The 17,530-nt window shown below is 42.6% G+C and overlaps 1 protein-coding gene across 1 annotated transcript; it reads left to right on the top strand.

Annotated features, from left to right (window-relative positions):
- Positions 1-6: 6 nt before the first annotated feature.
- On the top strand, positions 7-17,229 carry NCEH1 (neutral cholesterol ester hydrolase 1). Its single transcript, XM_039713392.1, has 5 exons — positions 7-203; positions 8,652-8,880; positions 10,787-10,856; positions 12,782-12,953; positions 14,353-17,229. The coding sequence occupies exons 1-5, from the start codon at positions 66-68 to the stop codon at positions 14,968-14,970; spliced, it is 1,227 nt and encodes a 408-aa protein (XP_039569326.1). The 5' UTR covers positions 7-65; the 3' UTR covers positions 14,971-17,229.
- Positions 17,230-17,530: the final 301 nt, after the last annotated feature.

Genomic DNA, 17,530 nt, shown 5'->3' with positions numbered 1-17,530 from the left:
CCCGGGGGCGGTGCGCGCCCCGCGGGGAGCGCGGCGAGGCGGCCGCACACGGGGCGGAGGAGGCGATGCGGGCCGCCTGGGTGCTGCTGCCGGCGCTGGCCGCCCTGTCCGCCTACTACGTGTACCTGCCGCTGCCCGGCGCCGTGTCCGACCCCTGGAAGCTGATGCTGCTGGATGCCACCTTCCGGGCGGTGCAGCAGACGGTAAGGCGGCCCCGGCAGCCCGGCTCCGGGGAGGCGGGCGGACATCCCCGCAGCGGGACCGGAGGCGCTCGGAAGCGCGGTAACGGTGCCGGCCCGCAGCATCCGCGCAGCGGGAGCGGCCCCCGCGCAGCCCTCCCGGCCGGCCCCCGGCGCTGCTGCCGTGTGGCTGGAGCCGAGCGGGGAGTGCCCGGCTCGGTGACATCGCCGGGCGAGCATCCGCGCAGCGGGAGCGGCCCCCGCACAGCCCTCCCGGCCCGGCCCCCGGCGCTGCTGCCGTGGCTGGAGCCGAGCGGGGAGTGCCCGGCTCGGTGACATCGCGTGTGCGCCGGGCCGGAGCTGCGGCCGGTTCCGGTGCAGGAGGAGAAGCGGGTTCGTGTTCCTGTCGCGGGACAGCCCCGGGTGTCGCCCCTGTCCGTCCGTCCGTCCGTCCGTCTGGCGAGCGCTGCCGGGACTCCCGGCACAGCCTCACCGCGGGCGGCTCCGTCCGCTGTGCGAATTGCCGGCTCCTGGTCAGGAAAAAAGAATTAGTGGGTTTTAATCTGATCCCTGTGCCTTAGGGAAAGAGGACTCCTTCAAATATTAAACTGTCTTGATTTGGAGTCTTGTTACTAAAGAAAACTCTGAATGCTTGCTTTTTGTCACAGAGCAGTTGTCACTTGATTTCTCCCTTATTTTCTTGCCAGTGTTTTTATGCTGGCATGAAACAGAACAGAGATGGCAAAATTTCTGATAATGACTTCAGCTGTGAAGTTTATTTTCTTCTAATATTATCCAGTCTTTCATAAGGACTTAAAAGTCATAGACAAGACTGATGTAAAATTGAAAGTTGTTTTGACTGTTTTGAAATGTGCACAAGATTGTATTTTGAGCAGATGATGAGCCCTTCAAAATGGGATTAAATGAGTTAATGAAGGCTCATAAATGGACTAGGTGGGAATGTACCTGCTACATTCTTAATGCAGTAATGGGTAGTGGGAAGCATGAAGACAGTGGATCACACCGTGTCCAAACTTATATATTCTGCCTGAATAGTTTCTCTGGTTGTCACCTTTGGAGGCAGAGGCTGGGACTAAATGGATCGTTCATCTGATTCCCTGGGACATCTTTTGGTCTGATTGTGTAGCTGAATCAAAGCATGCCTCTAGGTTGAAGTGATAAAATCTGTTTGCTGTGCAGATAAAACCTGATCACTTGTAAATCATCCTGTGTGATGGGAAAATGATGCAATACAATAGCTTAAATTCTGCAGTAAAATCTATGGCTTCACTCCATGTTTTTAACTCAAGTGACTGAGCTGCAGGTGCTCAGCTTGCCCAAAGTCATTGGTGAGTAGGGACAGAAGGGCCATGGTGCCTGCACAGCATGCTGCCTGCAGAACACGGTGTCATGGTTTGTCCAGGAGCACCTGAATCAAGGCCAGAACCTCTGGTTCAAGGAGACCTAACTTTAGAAAACGGTGTGACTGTGGCTATTTATATGTCTATTGCTGCTGCCTCAGCTACATCTTCAGCTTGTTCATGTGGTGTGTTGGGTTGTAGGTGCATTCTGGTGCCACTAGCTTGGAGGCTGAGAAGTATCTCTTCCTGGCATATTCTAGAGGTCATAATCCCAGGAAGAGCTGGCAGGACAAAGCCTGGTGGGTGCCAGCTGGAGCAGGCTGGTGACAGGACTGAGGTGCCCACATCTGCCCCCTCTCTGGGGCAGGGAAGACTTTGTAAGGGGAAGGTGGTAATTTTTTAGCTGTTTACATCTCTGGCCTTAGAAACAAAAACTTCAATAGTGAGAAAAACTACTAACCAAGTAACAGTGCCTGTAACATCACTTGCAAAACAAAGAGACAAGTCAGTTTTACCCAGAAGCATGAAGGAGGTGAGTTGTTAGAGGTGCCCCAGTCACACAACAGGTGAGCCGTGGGCCATTGGTTTCTGGAGAGAAAGAGAAGGTGCTTTCCAAGGGTTCAGAAGTCTTTCTAACACTGAGGCAGCACAGTCGGGAATAAATGACTGTCATTAGGAAGGAACTCTTGAGAACCAAAGGTAGGATTGTAAAAGTTAAGCTTGTGTATTTACTTTGTTAGGCAGCTTTTCTAGTTATATATATAAAATAAAGTGTATGTCCTTTTCTAGAGGTCAGCTTCCTCTTTCTTTCTCTATCAGCTATTTCAAGGCCAAATGGTTTAACATCTCTCTCAGTGGGACTGGTGAACTTTCACCCACTTGTGAAAGTATTTCAGCTTGCTGTTTATTACTTTGCTTTATAGGTCTGATAGCTGACAGAAATACCTTTCTAATTTTAAAGTCTCTGAAATGTATTTTTTTCCCCACAAACTTCATGTGCTTCAAATAAATTAATTGTCTTTTGCTTATTTTGAAATGGATTTGTCAAGACTCTGATGATTAAGTGTGACCATTTCTTGTTAGGGATAATGTGTTTGTTTACTCAGAGCATTAATAATCACTGTGAATAAAACACAATAGGCCTGTCACTGGCTTCCAGTGTACTAATGATAAGGTTTTTACATTTGCATGTAGAGTTTTGCCCCAGGCAGCTATAAATTTCTTTACAAGCTTGGGACTGAGTCAGTGTCCTGGCACAGTGTGAGAATCCAACAAAAATTCAAGTAGAATCAGGTGGTTTAAAACGTGTGTAATGTTTATAGGGCAGTTTCTAAATAGGTTTCAAAATGTACTAAAGAAGGGAACTGATACTGCTAAAGTGTCAGTTCAAGTCTTAAACTGGGGGAAACAGGTAGGAAGAGCTGGAGTGATTATCTGAGGTCACAAAAATTCCTGTGAAGGTGGTGAAAACTGAGATGACTTTCCAGAGCCCTCTCTTGTTCTGTGCCCTCTCTAATGCCCTGTGCTGCTCTGGAAAGAAGACAAAGAAACTGAGACTTTAATGATATTAAATAATTTTTGTGAAAATGCTTACCTAAGAAAGGGCAATTTGCCCATTACCTGTCTCAAAATGGGGCATGGTAACATTTTTACATGAAACTGATATAACACAATTAGGAATTAAAAACTTACGTACATACATATATGCACAGGTACATCAGCTTCACTGAAATTTGGGAAGCCACAGAAAGTTAATTACAGAATTGAGCCATAGATTTAAACATAGTCATTTTTGCAGTTGGTGTCTATTTACAAGTGTCTAGAGGAACAATTCATAATTCTGCTGTAACAGCATTTTGACTTCTTCCTCTAACCACTGTTCCTTAGAAGAGGAAAGAGAGCAGCACATGTTTACTCAAGTCCTTTGAAATAAGTTATTTCTGAACACTACTGTCAAGACACTTGCTATTCTGGTGCATGCAAAGGAAAGAGGAATTTTTTTGGAATTGGGACAACTGCTAGCAAAGGTTTGGAAGAATAAATGGATTGGCATAGAGGCCATCAGATAGATGTATATGGAAGAAAGCAGGCAGCTGTACAGGGCAGAAAACTTCTCATCAGCCAAGTGTTTCCTTTGTGCTTCTTCTCCACTCACTTTTGGAATAAAATCAGCCATGGGATATCAACATTCAAGAGTAGAGGAAACAGTTGTATTTCTTTCTAACATTTTAATTTCTCTCTACCCACATATTTCAGAGTGTGTGACTTCTGGACAGATGTAAGTCATAGTTGTAGGCAGTGCAGTAAGTTGTTGATGGTTCTGGGTGCAAGAACAGTCTTAGAATTGATTTACAGTAAAACAGGGTTTTAGTTACGGAAGGTAGGTCTCACAGCACTGGCACCCAAGCAGAAACTGAACCACACTGTAAGTCCTGCTTGCAGGATCAGGTAACTTATGTTGCTGTAAAAGCAGATCATCATAGTTGAATAGGTACGTGAGCAAAATCTTACATTAAAACATAATTAGATTTTGTTTCTAATTAGTAAGCTGAAAAAACAGTCTTCCTGGTTTCTTTTTAGTTCTAAAGGAAATTCATAAAACTAAGAGCACTTGTCTTTGAAAATTGTATTATCTAATAGTATTAAAAAGATATATTCTTTACTGGGCAACAAGACACTTGCATTGAGAAATCTTTTTGTAAAATCACCCTTAAACAGGCTGAATTGCCCAAGATGCACACAAAACAATCTGTTCCACACACAGCTAAATGTGGAAATGATCGTGTTTATTTTTCACTAATCTGTTACTGACTGCAGATATTGTGTTGGCATTTTGGCCTGTAATGTTTGTAGAAGTATCTTTTTCAAAGCAATGCCAGAACTGACTATAGTGTCTGTGTCTTTTAAGGTAGGAAGTTGAGCTTTAGACAGTTCAGCCTTGCAGTTCCAGCATCATTACTCAGTTGAGTCATGAGTGAGAGATTTGGCTGGGTCCCAAGTAGTGCTGGATGTACAAAGAGCCTTAGCTGTTTGCCCAGTCCCTGATGCCCCCAAATCCTGAAAGGTTGGTGCAAGGCCTTGGCTCTGCCCGGCTGGGAGGGCACTGGAGGCAGCAGCTGATGGCTCTGGAGGGAGGTGTCTCTGTGCCCTGCAAGCGCGACCTGACCTGTTGCAATAATTCCGTGGCTAAAGGGCAGAGCCAGGGTTAGCCCAGGAAGTCGTCTGAGGACAGAGAGTCCCAATGTGCTGAGTGGAGTTAGAGGTTACTGGACATTTGCAACAAAAACTTTTGGGTTACTTTTTTGCAATAGAGAACACATGATGAGAATGGAATTCAAGTCCTTGAGGGATGTGAGTTTCTTCATGAAATTATCAGCTGAGGATCCAGTAGAAGAATTCATATAATTTAGGGACAGATATTGGTGGTTAAAGGTGAAGTAATGGTGCCTCACTGCTGTTCATTCTGCCCTCCTTTCTTCATTTACTGAAAAATTTCTCCTACATCAGTTAAATCATTCAGTACCTGGCACCCCATATCAAAGAGTTTACCAGAAGGAAAGTGTCAGTCTTGAACAGTTCAGTCCCTTGGGAGTGCCTGCATAGTCCTTACCTTAAAATCTCAGTCATGGGAAAGTCCTGGCAAAAGAAAAGGAGATTTTGCTGTAGTGGAAAAAATTGCAGCTGTGACCCAGAGCGAGCAATGTGCTGTGCCTGTAGCTGGCACAGCAGTTCTGGGCCAGTTGCCCACAGGCTTTTCATTTTTATACTATCTCCCCTTTCTTTCCTGTAGTCTCTTTACTTCCCCCTTTTCCTTATGCTTTCTCTTCCTCTCCACTAGCTCTTAGTATTACAGCACTGTCTGCTCTCCCTTTTCACCAGAGAACTCTTCTCTTCTCTTCTCTTCTCTTCTCTTCTCTTCTCTCTTCTCTTCTCTCTTCTCTTCTCTTCTCTTTCTCCTCTCCTCTCCTCTCCTCTCCTCTCCTCTCCTCTCTCCACATCCATATCCATCATCCCCAAATATATTGAAGTGTTACATTTGATAACCTGCAGCAGCCCTGCAGGTTGTAACTGGAAGGGTGGTAGAAACCACAGCTACCAGCAAAGATCAAACCCAGTATTGCTCACATGAGATGAGCAGTCCCAGTTTTATCCCAGATTCAAGGTGATCCAGCTGCTGCCAGAAGGGCTGGTGCCATCCTTGCTCCTGCTCCTCTTTCCTGCCTTGGGGTATCAGTAAGGTGGTGACATGATTGAAGTTTGGTGTTTCTCTGGCTCTGCTGGGTTTGTATTTAACTGGTGCAGCAAGATCATGCTCTGAGGCTTCCAGGGGCACCACAAGAAAGGTGCCAGGGAAGAACAGGCATCAGGATGGGCAGGGCTGTCCTTTGAGTGGCAGGTATTCCTAGAGGAGAGTTGGCCAACCACATCTTCTGCCAGGAGTATTAGTACAGACTGCTCAGATATGATAGGTATTTATTTTAATATTTAGAGGAAAAGAAGACATTTATTTGTGAGAACTTTGGACAAGACTGGCACTTTGCCAGCAAAAAGTGCAATCCTGATGCCTTGTAAATTACAAGCCAATAGGCTGATTAGACAAATTGACTAACAAAGAATCTATCTGATAAATGCTTGGCAAAAAAACTGCCCATGCCTGATAAATAATTAGGACTGTTGCCTTTGTGTGCTGATGTGGAAAGCATCTCTTCCAGGTTTCTGGATTCTTGGAAAGAGTGGTTTATTCTAGGAGAAATAGGCATGAAAGAGCTTGGTAGGCTGTACAGGGCCAGGGTGCTCTGTGGTTAAAAGAACAGGGCAAAACACTTCTTGGTAAACACCACTAACTAGCCTTGAAAACAAAACATTCCTGACTCCAGAGAACATGTGGTAATTTTCTCTACAGAGAGAGCAAACTAAACTGGAAGAAAATAAAAACGAGATATCTATTGCAGCACAGTCAGGCTAAATAAAATCTACAAAAACATTCTTTTCTTGAGCAGTAATTTCTAAGACTGCTTCACAGTGGTTACCTCCCCTGGGAACTTCCATAGGGCACAGAGAGGATCAGACCTTTATGTGGTTACATCAGTGGCAGCCAAACAATTTGTGTGCCAGATTATTAATAGATGTATTGCTCTTCAGATTTCAAAACTAGTCCTGAGCTTTCCTGTGGGAATTTTAAGTAATGGTGGGAGAAAACCGTGCAGATAGCCTTGTGAATTCAGCATTTCTTCCTGTCAGGCAGATATTTTGTGTTTCTTCTCCCAGAGAAAAAACTTGCAGTATGAAGAAATGATGTCCCATCCAAAAAGCAGCAAACATTTTAAAATGTGGATTCCTATGAAGGTGTCTCAGCAGGGTAATGTTAGTACAAGTTAAAGCAAGAAAATAAAGTATTTTTTTTTTTAATTCTTGTTTTGGAAATGGATTCCATTCCCAGGTCACATAACAGCCCATTGTGTTTGGTGTAAATTTGGAGGGGGGGGGGTTTTAAATATCAAACTTGTCTTTTCTTCTACAGCAGTCTGCAGTGGGAACTGTGCAGGGCCTTTCCTGTACAGAACCTGGATAAAAGCAAATACTTCCATTTTTTTGACATTCAAACTAATTAGGACAGAGAAACAAAAAAAATACATGTAAGAGATTGTGGCTGTAAGATCTTCTTTGGAGGAGAGGATGCTGAGTGCTTCAAAGCTTGCATTTCTTCTGGAGGGGGTTGTGTGCAGATTTTGTACAGATTAAACTGGCAGCTCTCTGTTCTTCAGCAGGTGAATGTGGTTAGACCAGTACCTGGGTGACCCTGCTCACTGTGTGTCAGCATCTTGAATTCTTTGTAGCAGGTTACACTGCACTAGTGGGACTAGCAAAATTCACACTGCAAAGTGGGTGTGTGTAGAAAAGCCCTATACAAAAGGACACCTCTTCTTGTTCCAAATATTTGCTACTTGAACATAAAATAAAAGGTCCCAGCTGACAGTTTTCCTAGTGGTAGGGTTCCTACAGGTACATGTTAAATATATGTGTTAATTTTACTTCCTGACTCCATTGCCTTGCCTGAGAAAGTTGTACAAAAGGCCTTGCTGGTTATCCAGTGTCTGAGCTCAAGGGGGAAAGACCTCCACTACTTTTCCTTTTAAATGGTCACTCTGGGCACTGCAGTGTGTGGTCCTTTGGCTGCCCTTTTGCCACCCCTGGTGCACCATCCAGGGCATGAGAACAGGTATGCACTACAAATAGTGACCAGGTCATGTGTGGAGAGCAGGCATGACCATTTCAAAGTGGAGGAGTGTCTTGAATCCCAGTAGCGTTTACTGCAAGAAACAGGTTTCTAATCAAGGCAAGAGCAAAATTTTAAAAATAAATAAAAAAATAAAAATCCTGGATGGCTAAAGGGGATAAAATCTGGCTTCTTCTGCCATAAGGAGACAGAAGGATCAGATCATTCTTCAATTTCTTGGTGTTTTAATCACATAAAAAAGTAACACACTTGAGTCTCTGGGGTTGGAAAAAAATGTCATTAACCTACTGTTGTTCTTGACTAGTGTTTCAGATCCTTCCCAGTTCTGCAGGGGAACACAGGACAAGCCAAAAAACACCATTATATTCCTTTAAGACTGTTCCTGTTTCCAAATTTCTTTGCAGTCCTTGGGAACTTTTCTTAATTTGGAAGTAGAAAGATCTATGGTTTGCAGTGGAACAAGAGAAATAATCTGCGTTTTTGATACTTTTCCACCAAAAAACATCGCCTGTGTAGTATTGCCCTCTGCTGGCACCAGTCTGAGGAGCTTCACAGGTCCCCTAGTGGAACATGAGGATTGTTCCCTTCCAAGGTGTCTTTCAGCGGATCTGAGTGTTTGTTCATAGCTGTGATCTACAAAGCGCTCATAGTTTAATTTTATTTTTCCACAGAAAATTTTCTATGGGTAGCGTTTTGTTTTAATACAGCTTTAAAAACATTAGAGGTTCTTGATAAAATTTCATTTTCCAGTAAATATTGTAAGAATCATGTAGGACCTGCCCTTTGAAGACAGTTGTATTTGCACATCAATGTGGTAGAGTATGATATGCTCTGAAGTAACAGAAATTTCTTTTCTTCTTTTCCCCCCACTAGTGTCACCTGATTCACTATCTGAGACTCAGCCATCACTTGATAGTTCTGAATTATTTGATTTGCACCTTTGACAAGCTGAAGTCTGTCTCCTCTGAAGACATTAAAATCACGGATGCTGTTTTTGATGGCGTGGAAGTGAGAGTGTTTGAACCTCCAGCCAAGGGAGATGAAAGCCTCAAGCGCAGCGTTGTTTACATCCACGGAGGGGGCTGGGCCTTGGCAAGTGCAAGTAGGTGTCTGACAGTAATTAAATAGGATTTCAGTCTGCTTTTCTCCTAGCAGGAAAAGCCAAAAGCTCTTTTTCCTGCCAGGAATGGCAGTTTTGCTAAGATGTACCTGAATTCAGCAGTGATGGTCCCCACTCTGATGGATCACGTCTAAGTAGAGAGGGAGAAAAATATTGCGAACACACAGCAGAAGTGCATATCTTATCTGCATGTGAGCTGTAAAAGGACCAAAAGGTTAATTTGGTTACATCCTGAGAGGAAAAAATAGCTTATTGATTAAATTTCTGTGATGCCTGGGCGGGCTGCTTGGGCCAGTCCCTCACTTTCTGAGTTAACGTGCAAAAGTCATTTCTTGGTGATCAGGTTCCAGTGGCTACATTTAAGGAAATTACGTGGGTTTACCCCATTTTCAGACAATAATTACCAGAACACTGAGCTGATCTACACTGCATGCAATAGCCTTGCTAATGTTTGGTTCTTAAATAACATCTGCCTGGGAATACACACTGCTGAGCGCAGACAGGAGGAGTGTGAGGGAAACAAGTGGAGGTTGGTTCCTCCTTGGGTTGTTCCTTAGGGACTACAACCACCACTAGCATAATTACCTTGAAATTTAATGCTGTTTACTCCATTAACTTGGAAACCACAAACATAATCAGGGGAAGTGAGGTACAGCTATAGGCAGTGATGAGGTAACCACTGATTCCTCCCACGTTATACAGGAGGAATACAGCTATGGGACAAAGGGCTTGTGGCTCCTGTGGCTGCTCTGAGATCCACATCTGAGAAGAGTCCTTCCTTCTCCTTCCCCATTGTTCCCATGACATCCTGAAGTCCATAAAGCCCTGATTCTACAGCTTCCTCTACAGAAAAAAAACATCAGTGGATTTTTACAAAATGATACGAAACATAGACTGTACTGATTGCATTTGGACTCTGGATGTGCAAGTCATTTAGACCATGATTTGAGTGAGATTCAGGTTCCTAAATAACTTTAAAATGTGGCCTTCACATGCCTTTGGAAATTCCAGTCTCTTTGTCCTGTAGCAGTTAAACATTTTATTCCTCTTCCTACAGAGGAATTGTGTTTTGAGATGGGTTTTTTTAGATCTGCCTAAAGGATATTTGTTAACCTGCTGCCTGCATCATTTGTTCTGTAATAGTTTGCATATGACTCTTGTTGTGCAAACATTTATATTAAATTGCTGCACTTTGTCAGGATGATTATAGCTTGGCTTTGTCAGATGTGTCCCAGAGTCCAAGGTGCAGAAGTTAATGACACAATTGCTACACCTAAATATTAACTTCTAAGATTGGATACTTTGGAAAACGTTTCATGTCTTAATCTATTTTATAGTACTGGGAACCAACAATTAAGTAACTGGAAAGGAACAAAATTAAAGATAATCAGTCCTCTGATAAATAGGATAGCTGTGATTAATCCTCCCTTAAATTTCCACAGAAAATCCTCAGTAGCTCAGCTGACATTAATAGGGCAACTCACTTGAATTAAAGCAATGCATGCTATATTAAAATGATAAAATGAACCACAGGCAGTGACTCATACAGCAGTAACCCTCTCTGGAAGTAAATGCCCCCAAACCATGGGGTGCCTTAGATTTTGGCCAACTGAGAAAATTGTGATAGGTGGGTGAAATGACATATCTGAAGTCACCAAAAAACAGATGAGAAAAGAGGCATTAGACTGCAGGATTCTATATGTTCCTTCTGCTGTAGTATGGATTTGGCACTTAAGCAGTTGTGGATTGATCTTATTTATCATTTACTTCGGTAGTAAAATCTGATGGGTTCTATCTGTGTGATAGCTGTATGTTTTCTGAGAAAGCTTAATGATAGCTTTGTGACTATTGACTCACGTGTCCCTAACACCATGTCCTTCCCTTCCAGGAACAAGCCTTTACAACAATCTCTGCAGAATCATGGCTGACTCTCTGAACGCTGTTGTTGTCTCTGTTGAGTAAGTAATCTAAAACTGATCAAGTAATTTTAAGGTATTAGAAATGTGTAACATAGTTCTTTTAGCTTCTCCTTCAGTAGTGGCTTCTCTCTAAGGCTGTAACTTGGACAGTAATTTTCTGTACCAGCCTGATACCTTTATCCTTTTAAAAATAAAACAAATTGGAGTGGTACCAGAAATTCATTTGGTTTTCTAATTATTTTAGAATACACTGTGAGGTCTGGCAGTTTCCTGCTGCTCTTGCAATCTCCCACTGTTCCAGTCCTCTCTTTTAAGCCTTGTACTTCCCTCAAGAGCAGAAGACTGCCAGACAGCAGAGAAGCAGGGCTGCTTTTTTAACATGTTGAACAATTCCAAGGCAAACAAACCTCTTGATTAGCTAAATACATTACCTAGACGATTCCAGCTTGATTGGTGCTGTTCCTATCTTTATTGTCAACTTCAATATTTTCTTTTTTAAACCAAACCACTTGATAAAATTACTCAAGTTTCCCACCTGCAGTTCATTACATACCAAGCTTTGGGATCTAATTGCAACTTAATTATATGGAGTTGATGTTACTCATTTAATGCTTATTATAGTGTACTTTAAAGGGTGGGGGGGTATGTTTATTTTTTCTTACTGTTTTGGGTTTTTTATTATTAGAAACAAGAAAAACTACAAAAGCAGCTGTTGGTTATTCCAGACAAGCAGCAATCACAATATTGAAAAGTTCCTTATTATTCCTTCTCTGATTTATGCTGGTATCACTCTGTCTGTTGCTTTGAATTACTATCACCTCTTTTCCTTAATCATTACATCATTCAATCAAGGGGTGTGTATTCAATTAGCCAAGTCTAATTGGATTCCTCATTGGTCTAATTGCACATCTCACTTTCACAATCTATGCACAGTTTACTGTTACGCTGTTTTGCAAGGAGCTCCCAAAGGACACTCTCAGATTCCTGTATATACAAGATACAGATTGCTTTCTGACAGCAGGTCACAGTTGGAGTTTTGAAAGTTGTAATCTTAAGTTTAAAAGTTATTCTGCATATGAAACCTCTTTAGCTTACAATCTAAAGATGTTTTGAGTCACAGAACTGAATTTTGGTTGGCTAGGCTCTACTGAGAAAGTGTAAAATCTGTTGTTTGAAAAGCTGGAAACTTTGCTTTGTACCATAAAGCCCAGCTTGTATGTCAAATTAGCCAGTAAATACAAGCAGATTTCTCCTGCACTGTTATTTAGAAGCTGAGGAAGCCTCATGCATGGGATTCAGCTGCTGGCTCTTCCTGGCAGGCTGTTTGCCCTCTGTGCCTCCATTTCCCACCTGCCCAATGGGTGTATTCCTGCTCCTCTCCTTGATACAGGAAAGGAATTACTGTATCTGTTGCATTGGAGAAAATTGGCTTTGCTTCATTTCTTGGCTATTGTTCATTGGATAGCAAGGTTTATTCTCTCCTGACATCAGTAAAAATTTGGGAAGCAGAAGTGCTTAGGTGTTTGGCTCAGCCAAAGAGGAGCATGTTGGGTGTGTATGATTTACTCACCCTCATGCTTGTTAAGGTGGGAATCTGGATCAAAACCAGGCAGGGTGTAACGACTCCCTTGCCAAGGGTGTCTTAACTATTGAATTTTTATAATGCATGATGAAATCCTCCACTGTAAATTTCAGGAAAGTGCTGAACAATTTTATGCTATCTTGGTATTATTCATGTCTAATAAGTCCATTTTAATCTTTCCAAATTAGAACATTAATTATAAGATTAAGTCTTACATACATATTACACACCTCCTACTTCTCCTGTACTATTTATCCTAATGAAATACTTATTTCCAGTAAGGCTTATCTGATATCATCTGTAAATCCTGAAGGAGAGGTACAATAACACCAGTACGATAAAGTAGAGATAAGAATTGTTTATCATCCCTTTCCTTTTGCAGATACAGGCTGGTGCCTGAGGTGTGCTTCCCTGAGCAGTACCACGATGCTCTTCGTGCAACAAAGCATTTCCTGCAGCCTGATGTCTTAGCTGAGTATTCAGTGGACCCCAGTCGAATTGCAATCTCTGGGGACAGTGCAGGAGGGAATTTGGCAGCTGCTGTGTGCCAACAGGTAACATCCACTGAGCGTTCTGTATTGCACTGCTGGGAGGCTAGCAGGGTCTTTGTGCTGCACCATCACATGGTGATGTGCCACGCTTGAAAACAGAATGGTAGAAAGACAGAATTTGCTCATTTTCCTTCTCTACAGTGACTCAGACACTATATGAATCACATAGGTTGTGATGTGCTGTTACACTCACAAGTTGTTATGGACCAGAGTTTAAGAGCAAGTAGCTAAATGACTTTTTTTTACCTATTTTGCTGGTGAACTCCTTGTTTTTCCAAGTAGGCATAATTTCTTGATATGGTTGCCTATTTTTAGATAATTGTCTCTGGAAATATGCTTTTATTTCTTTCAAATACAAATGAAGGACAAAATATACAGTAAATGGAGCTTAATTCTTCTGTTAAATTGTCTTCCTGCAGCATTTTGCACTTTTAAGGAAATTTCTTTTGTGTATCTGCAGTTTAAATGTAATCTGAATTTGATCTAGTAAAGAGTTTAAAGGAGACCCGAGGCAAGTAATATTTTTTACGGTTGAATGAAATATTATTATTACAAACTTTTTCTTATTTCCATAACCATTAGTGATAAGAAAGCAGATACCATGTCCAGACAACTAATTATCATGACAACCTTGCAATATTGAATTAGGGTGGAAAAATTAATAAGAAACAATTACAATAAAAGCTTCAATATTGAGGACTGATAAACATGATAGTGCCACGTTTTGGAAAGAGCATTCCTAATTTGATTTCCTGATGCATAATTCTTTTTAAACCAGATGAGACACGATAGGGCACTGGGAATCTTGTGCAGGAGATGAAACAAAGAGTTTGCTGACTATTGTCAACATATGCCCCCAGTAAGGCAATCAGGGGGCACCAAATTTGTAATTGGTAGACTTAAATCAAATGCAGGTCAAGTCAGACACAGGGAGGTGCTTCTGCACCAGGTGCATCTTTGCTAGAAGAAACTGTGGATGCCAGCAATCTGCATTTGCTGAAAAAAAACAATAAGGTCAATTCATGGAAGAAAAATCCATGGAAAGCTCTTAAAAGCAAGAGTAGCTCCTTTGATTCAGGAAATCCTGCTGTTGCCACTTGTTCAGCTGGGCACTGTGTTAGAGAAATGCCACTTTACACATTTTTTTTCTTCTTATTCCCTTCAATAAACTGATGTCACTGGTTTCTGTTGGGAACGGGATGCTGGATGTGCCTGAATGGCCACCTTAGAGAGGAGAAAAAGATCAGGCTGCTAATACTTCAGACAAACCAGCCACATTACCTGAATAAGAGCAGAATTCACTCTAAAACTGTCAAATGAATGTTTGCTTTCCTAAAGTTCCACGTTGATACGTGTTTATTTTCTGTATAATTCTTAATTGTGTCCTGTGTTTTTCGCACAGCTTAGCAAAGATGAGGATTTGCCTGTCAGACCGAAACTGCAGGCCTTGATTTATCCAGTCCTCCAGGCCTTTGACTTCAACACGCCTTCCTACCAGCAGAACATGAACATGCCCGTGCTTCCTCGCTACGTCATGATCAACTACTGGATCGATTACATCAACGGCAACTACGACCTGGCCCACGAGCTGCTCATCAACAACCACACCGCGCTCAACGTGGGCCAGGCCCTGTCCTTCCGCGCGCGCCTCAACTGGACGTCCCTGCTGCCTCCCTCCTTCAAGAAGAACTACAAGCCCGTGGTGCAGACCACGGGCACGGCGGCCATCGTGGAGCGGCTGCCGGCGCTGCTGGACGTGCGGGCGGTGCCGCTGCTGGCGGACGACGCGACGCTGGCGCGGCAGCCGCCCACCTACATGCTGACCTGCGAGAACGACGTGCTGCGCGACGACGGCGCCATGTACGCCGCGCGCCTGGAGCGCGCCGGCGTGCCCGTCACCCTTGACCACTTCCACGACTGCTTCCACGGCTGCATGATCTTCACTGTGTGGCCCACGGATTTCTCGGCCGGCGTGCAGACCAGGAACAGCTACATCAAGTGGCTGGATGAGAACCTGTGAAGGGAGGGCCCCCGGGCCGGAAGGCGCAGGGTGGGTGCGTGGCTGCGGTGTCTGTTCTGGCGGAGGAGCAAACAATCAAAAAGTGCACTTTTCTGAATTTTGACTTCACTGTTCGGCTGCAGACCACTAACTGCAGCATTTTCTAGCTCCATTGGCCTTGCCCAGTAAAGAATTTTGAGGAGTACTTTTTTTTCAAACCCGTCTTTTTTCCACTTTCTCCCAGATGACTACTGCCAAACATAAACACCTGTTGAGCAGGGAGATCAGGATTCCTGCAGGATTCCTACCTGGCTGCAACTTTCAAGCTTTGACTCTTAATTAAGAACAAAGGCCCTGGCTTTGAAGTGATGTGAGATAAATCCTAACATCTACATCTACTTCTGAATATGTAAAAACCGTGAGCTAGTTTACAGCAGTGTTAAGCATCTGATGTCACAGTGAGAACCTTGGACAGCAGGGCCATGAATTTGAATGACAAGCAAGGATTTAGGTGTTGGCTTTTTGCCATAGACAAACAGCTTATTTAAATTTTTTAAAATATTTTTTGAAAAAGCTCTTCTAGGCAGTTAAAATTATGCTAGATGAGTCTCTTAGCCAAACCTGTAATTCAGCTTTGGAATTTGGTCTGTACCACCTTTTAATAAATAAATTTTTAGAAGGTACAGGACTAAATATATTTTCAATAAAAAGTATGATAGCATACACACAAATAGGCAATATAAAACACTATGTGTAGCAGCAGAATCCAGGTTTCCTGTGTGAGTGACCTTCAAAGCTGACTACTTATTTGGCTAAAGAATGTGACTTCACCTGTGTTTAAAGCCTCAGTTACATGACCTCCTTACCGAAAATACTGACCTTACTACAAATAGTCTGCTGTGTGGTTTGCACTAATGTTTGTAATTAATAGTAGAAGTTTTGTTCATTGACTTTTCTTTTGTGTTTGTAGTTTTTATTGTATTTCCTGCTTCGTGAAAGGAGGAAAGCAAGTGAATACAAGTAGGCTCCAGTCTATATAGAAGATTTAATTCTGAGCTTTGCAGCTGAGCTTTGTCTGTCTTGTAGACTGCTCTAGGTAAGACGATCTCGCTACTGGGCAGCAAATCTGTGCAGTTTGAGCCAGTCTGTAAAGTTCAGACAGGCAGGACAGGGGAGAGAAACCACTTTGTGACTGTATTGTCCAGGCTGCTCACAGCTTGCAGAGATGAAGGTGGTGTCAAAAGCCCATAGGCAGAGGAGAGAGTGGGAGATGAAATTCATCCTCAGCTTTACCACAGACTTCCTGTGGGTCCCCAGGAGAAAAACATCATCACCTTGCACCCCACGTCAAGGGAGGCAGTGATTTCCTACCTCACAACAGAGCTGTGAAGCTGAATTCTCAGGCGTGGGCGAAGCACACGGATGGGAATGTGACTGCAGGCACTCAGCAGCTCCCATGGCTTTTGACTTTCCATCCTTCTCCAAGAGCTGGCTCAGAGCCTGTCCCACATCAGGGATGCTGCTGGGCTTGGGTCCTACTGAGCAGTTTGCTCCCCTCTGTCCTGGTTCAGGAACCCTAAGGTGAGGCTTCTTAACCCTTGGAGATCATGACAAAGGCTATTTCATTAAAGCATTCCTTATAGCAGGATTCTGAAAAGTTCTTCAGAAAACCCCATCAGGTTCTGGTAGATCAAACTGCCTTCTGACATTTAAAATACATACAGAGCAGTCCCCTTTGACTGGGATTTAAATTAAGTAGAAGAATGGCTTTGCTGAATCACTGCTTCCTGGAAACACCAGGTTGTTAATGTGGTTGTGTGTATTAAAAAAACCATTAATGAGACAAGGCCTGGATGTCAGCTCAGTCATGCAGGCCAAAACTCATTCCCAGCATAGTTCACACGGAGATCACAAGGCAAAGCTTTTTCAACAGTGGCCCAGATTCTTCTTCCATTTAGCATTTACAAAGACTTGGTGGAATTAGAGCAACCAAGTGACAATCTGAATCAGAATAAATTTTGATCAAGAAACCAAATTAACACCGCAGAGGAATTAAAACGTTTTATCTGGATTTAAGCTTTCCTCCTTTTCCCCATAAATAAAACTTCATAGATTGTATGCTTTGAACAGACAGCAACCAAAGTTATATCTAGTCAAAAAACAAGTTACTAATCTTCCCCAGAGTCCTTTCCCTTTATATTTACCTGATCTTAACCTATTACTAAAATAGTAAAAAAAAAATCACTGCACTGAGTTATAACAATAGGCTTCTTCTTGTATTTCCCACTTAAAATTCAAAAAACAAGTTACTAATCTGCCCCAGAGTCCTTTCCCTTTATATGGAGACAGCTACATTTACCTGACCTTAACCTATGACTAAAATAGTAAAAAAAAAAATAAAAAAATCACTGCACTGAGTTATAACAATAGGCTTCTTCTTGTATTTCCCACTTAAAAGAGTAAACCAGTGTCAGAAATGATACAATTTATATCTAGTCATGGTCATTAGTATAATATGTAGATATACTATGATTATATATCATAGTATAACTGTGGTACTGGAAAAAAATGGTTAATATTC

This window comes from Passer montanus, unplaced genomic scaffold (genome assembly GCF_014805655.1).
Source record: "Passer montanus isolate IOZ18808 unplaced genomic scaffold, ASM1480565v1 scaffold29, whole genome shotgun sequence".
Classification (NCBI taxonomy): Eukaryota; Metazoa; Chordata; class Aves; order Passeriformes; family Passeridae; genus Passer; species Passer montanus.
The sequence above is the reverse complement of the archived record's forward strand: the minus strand, read 5'-3'. Positions and strand labels throughout refer to the sequence as shown.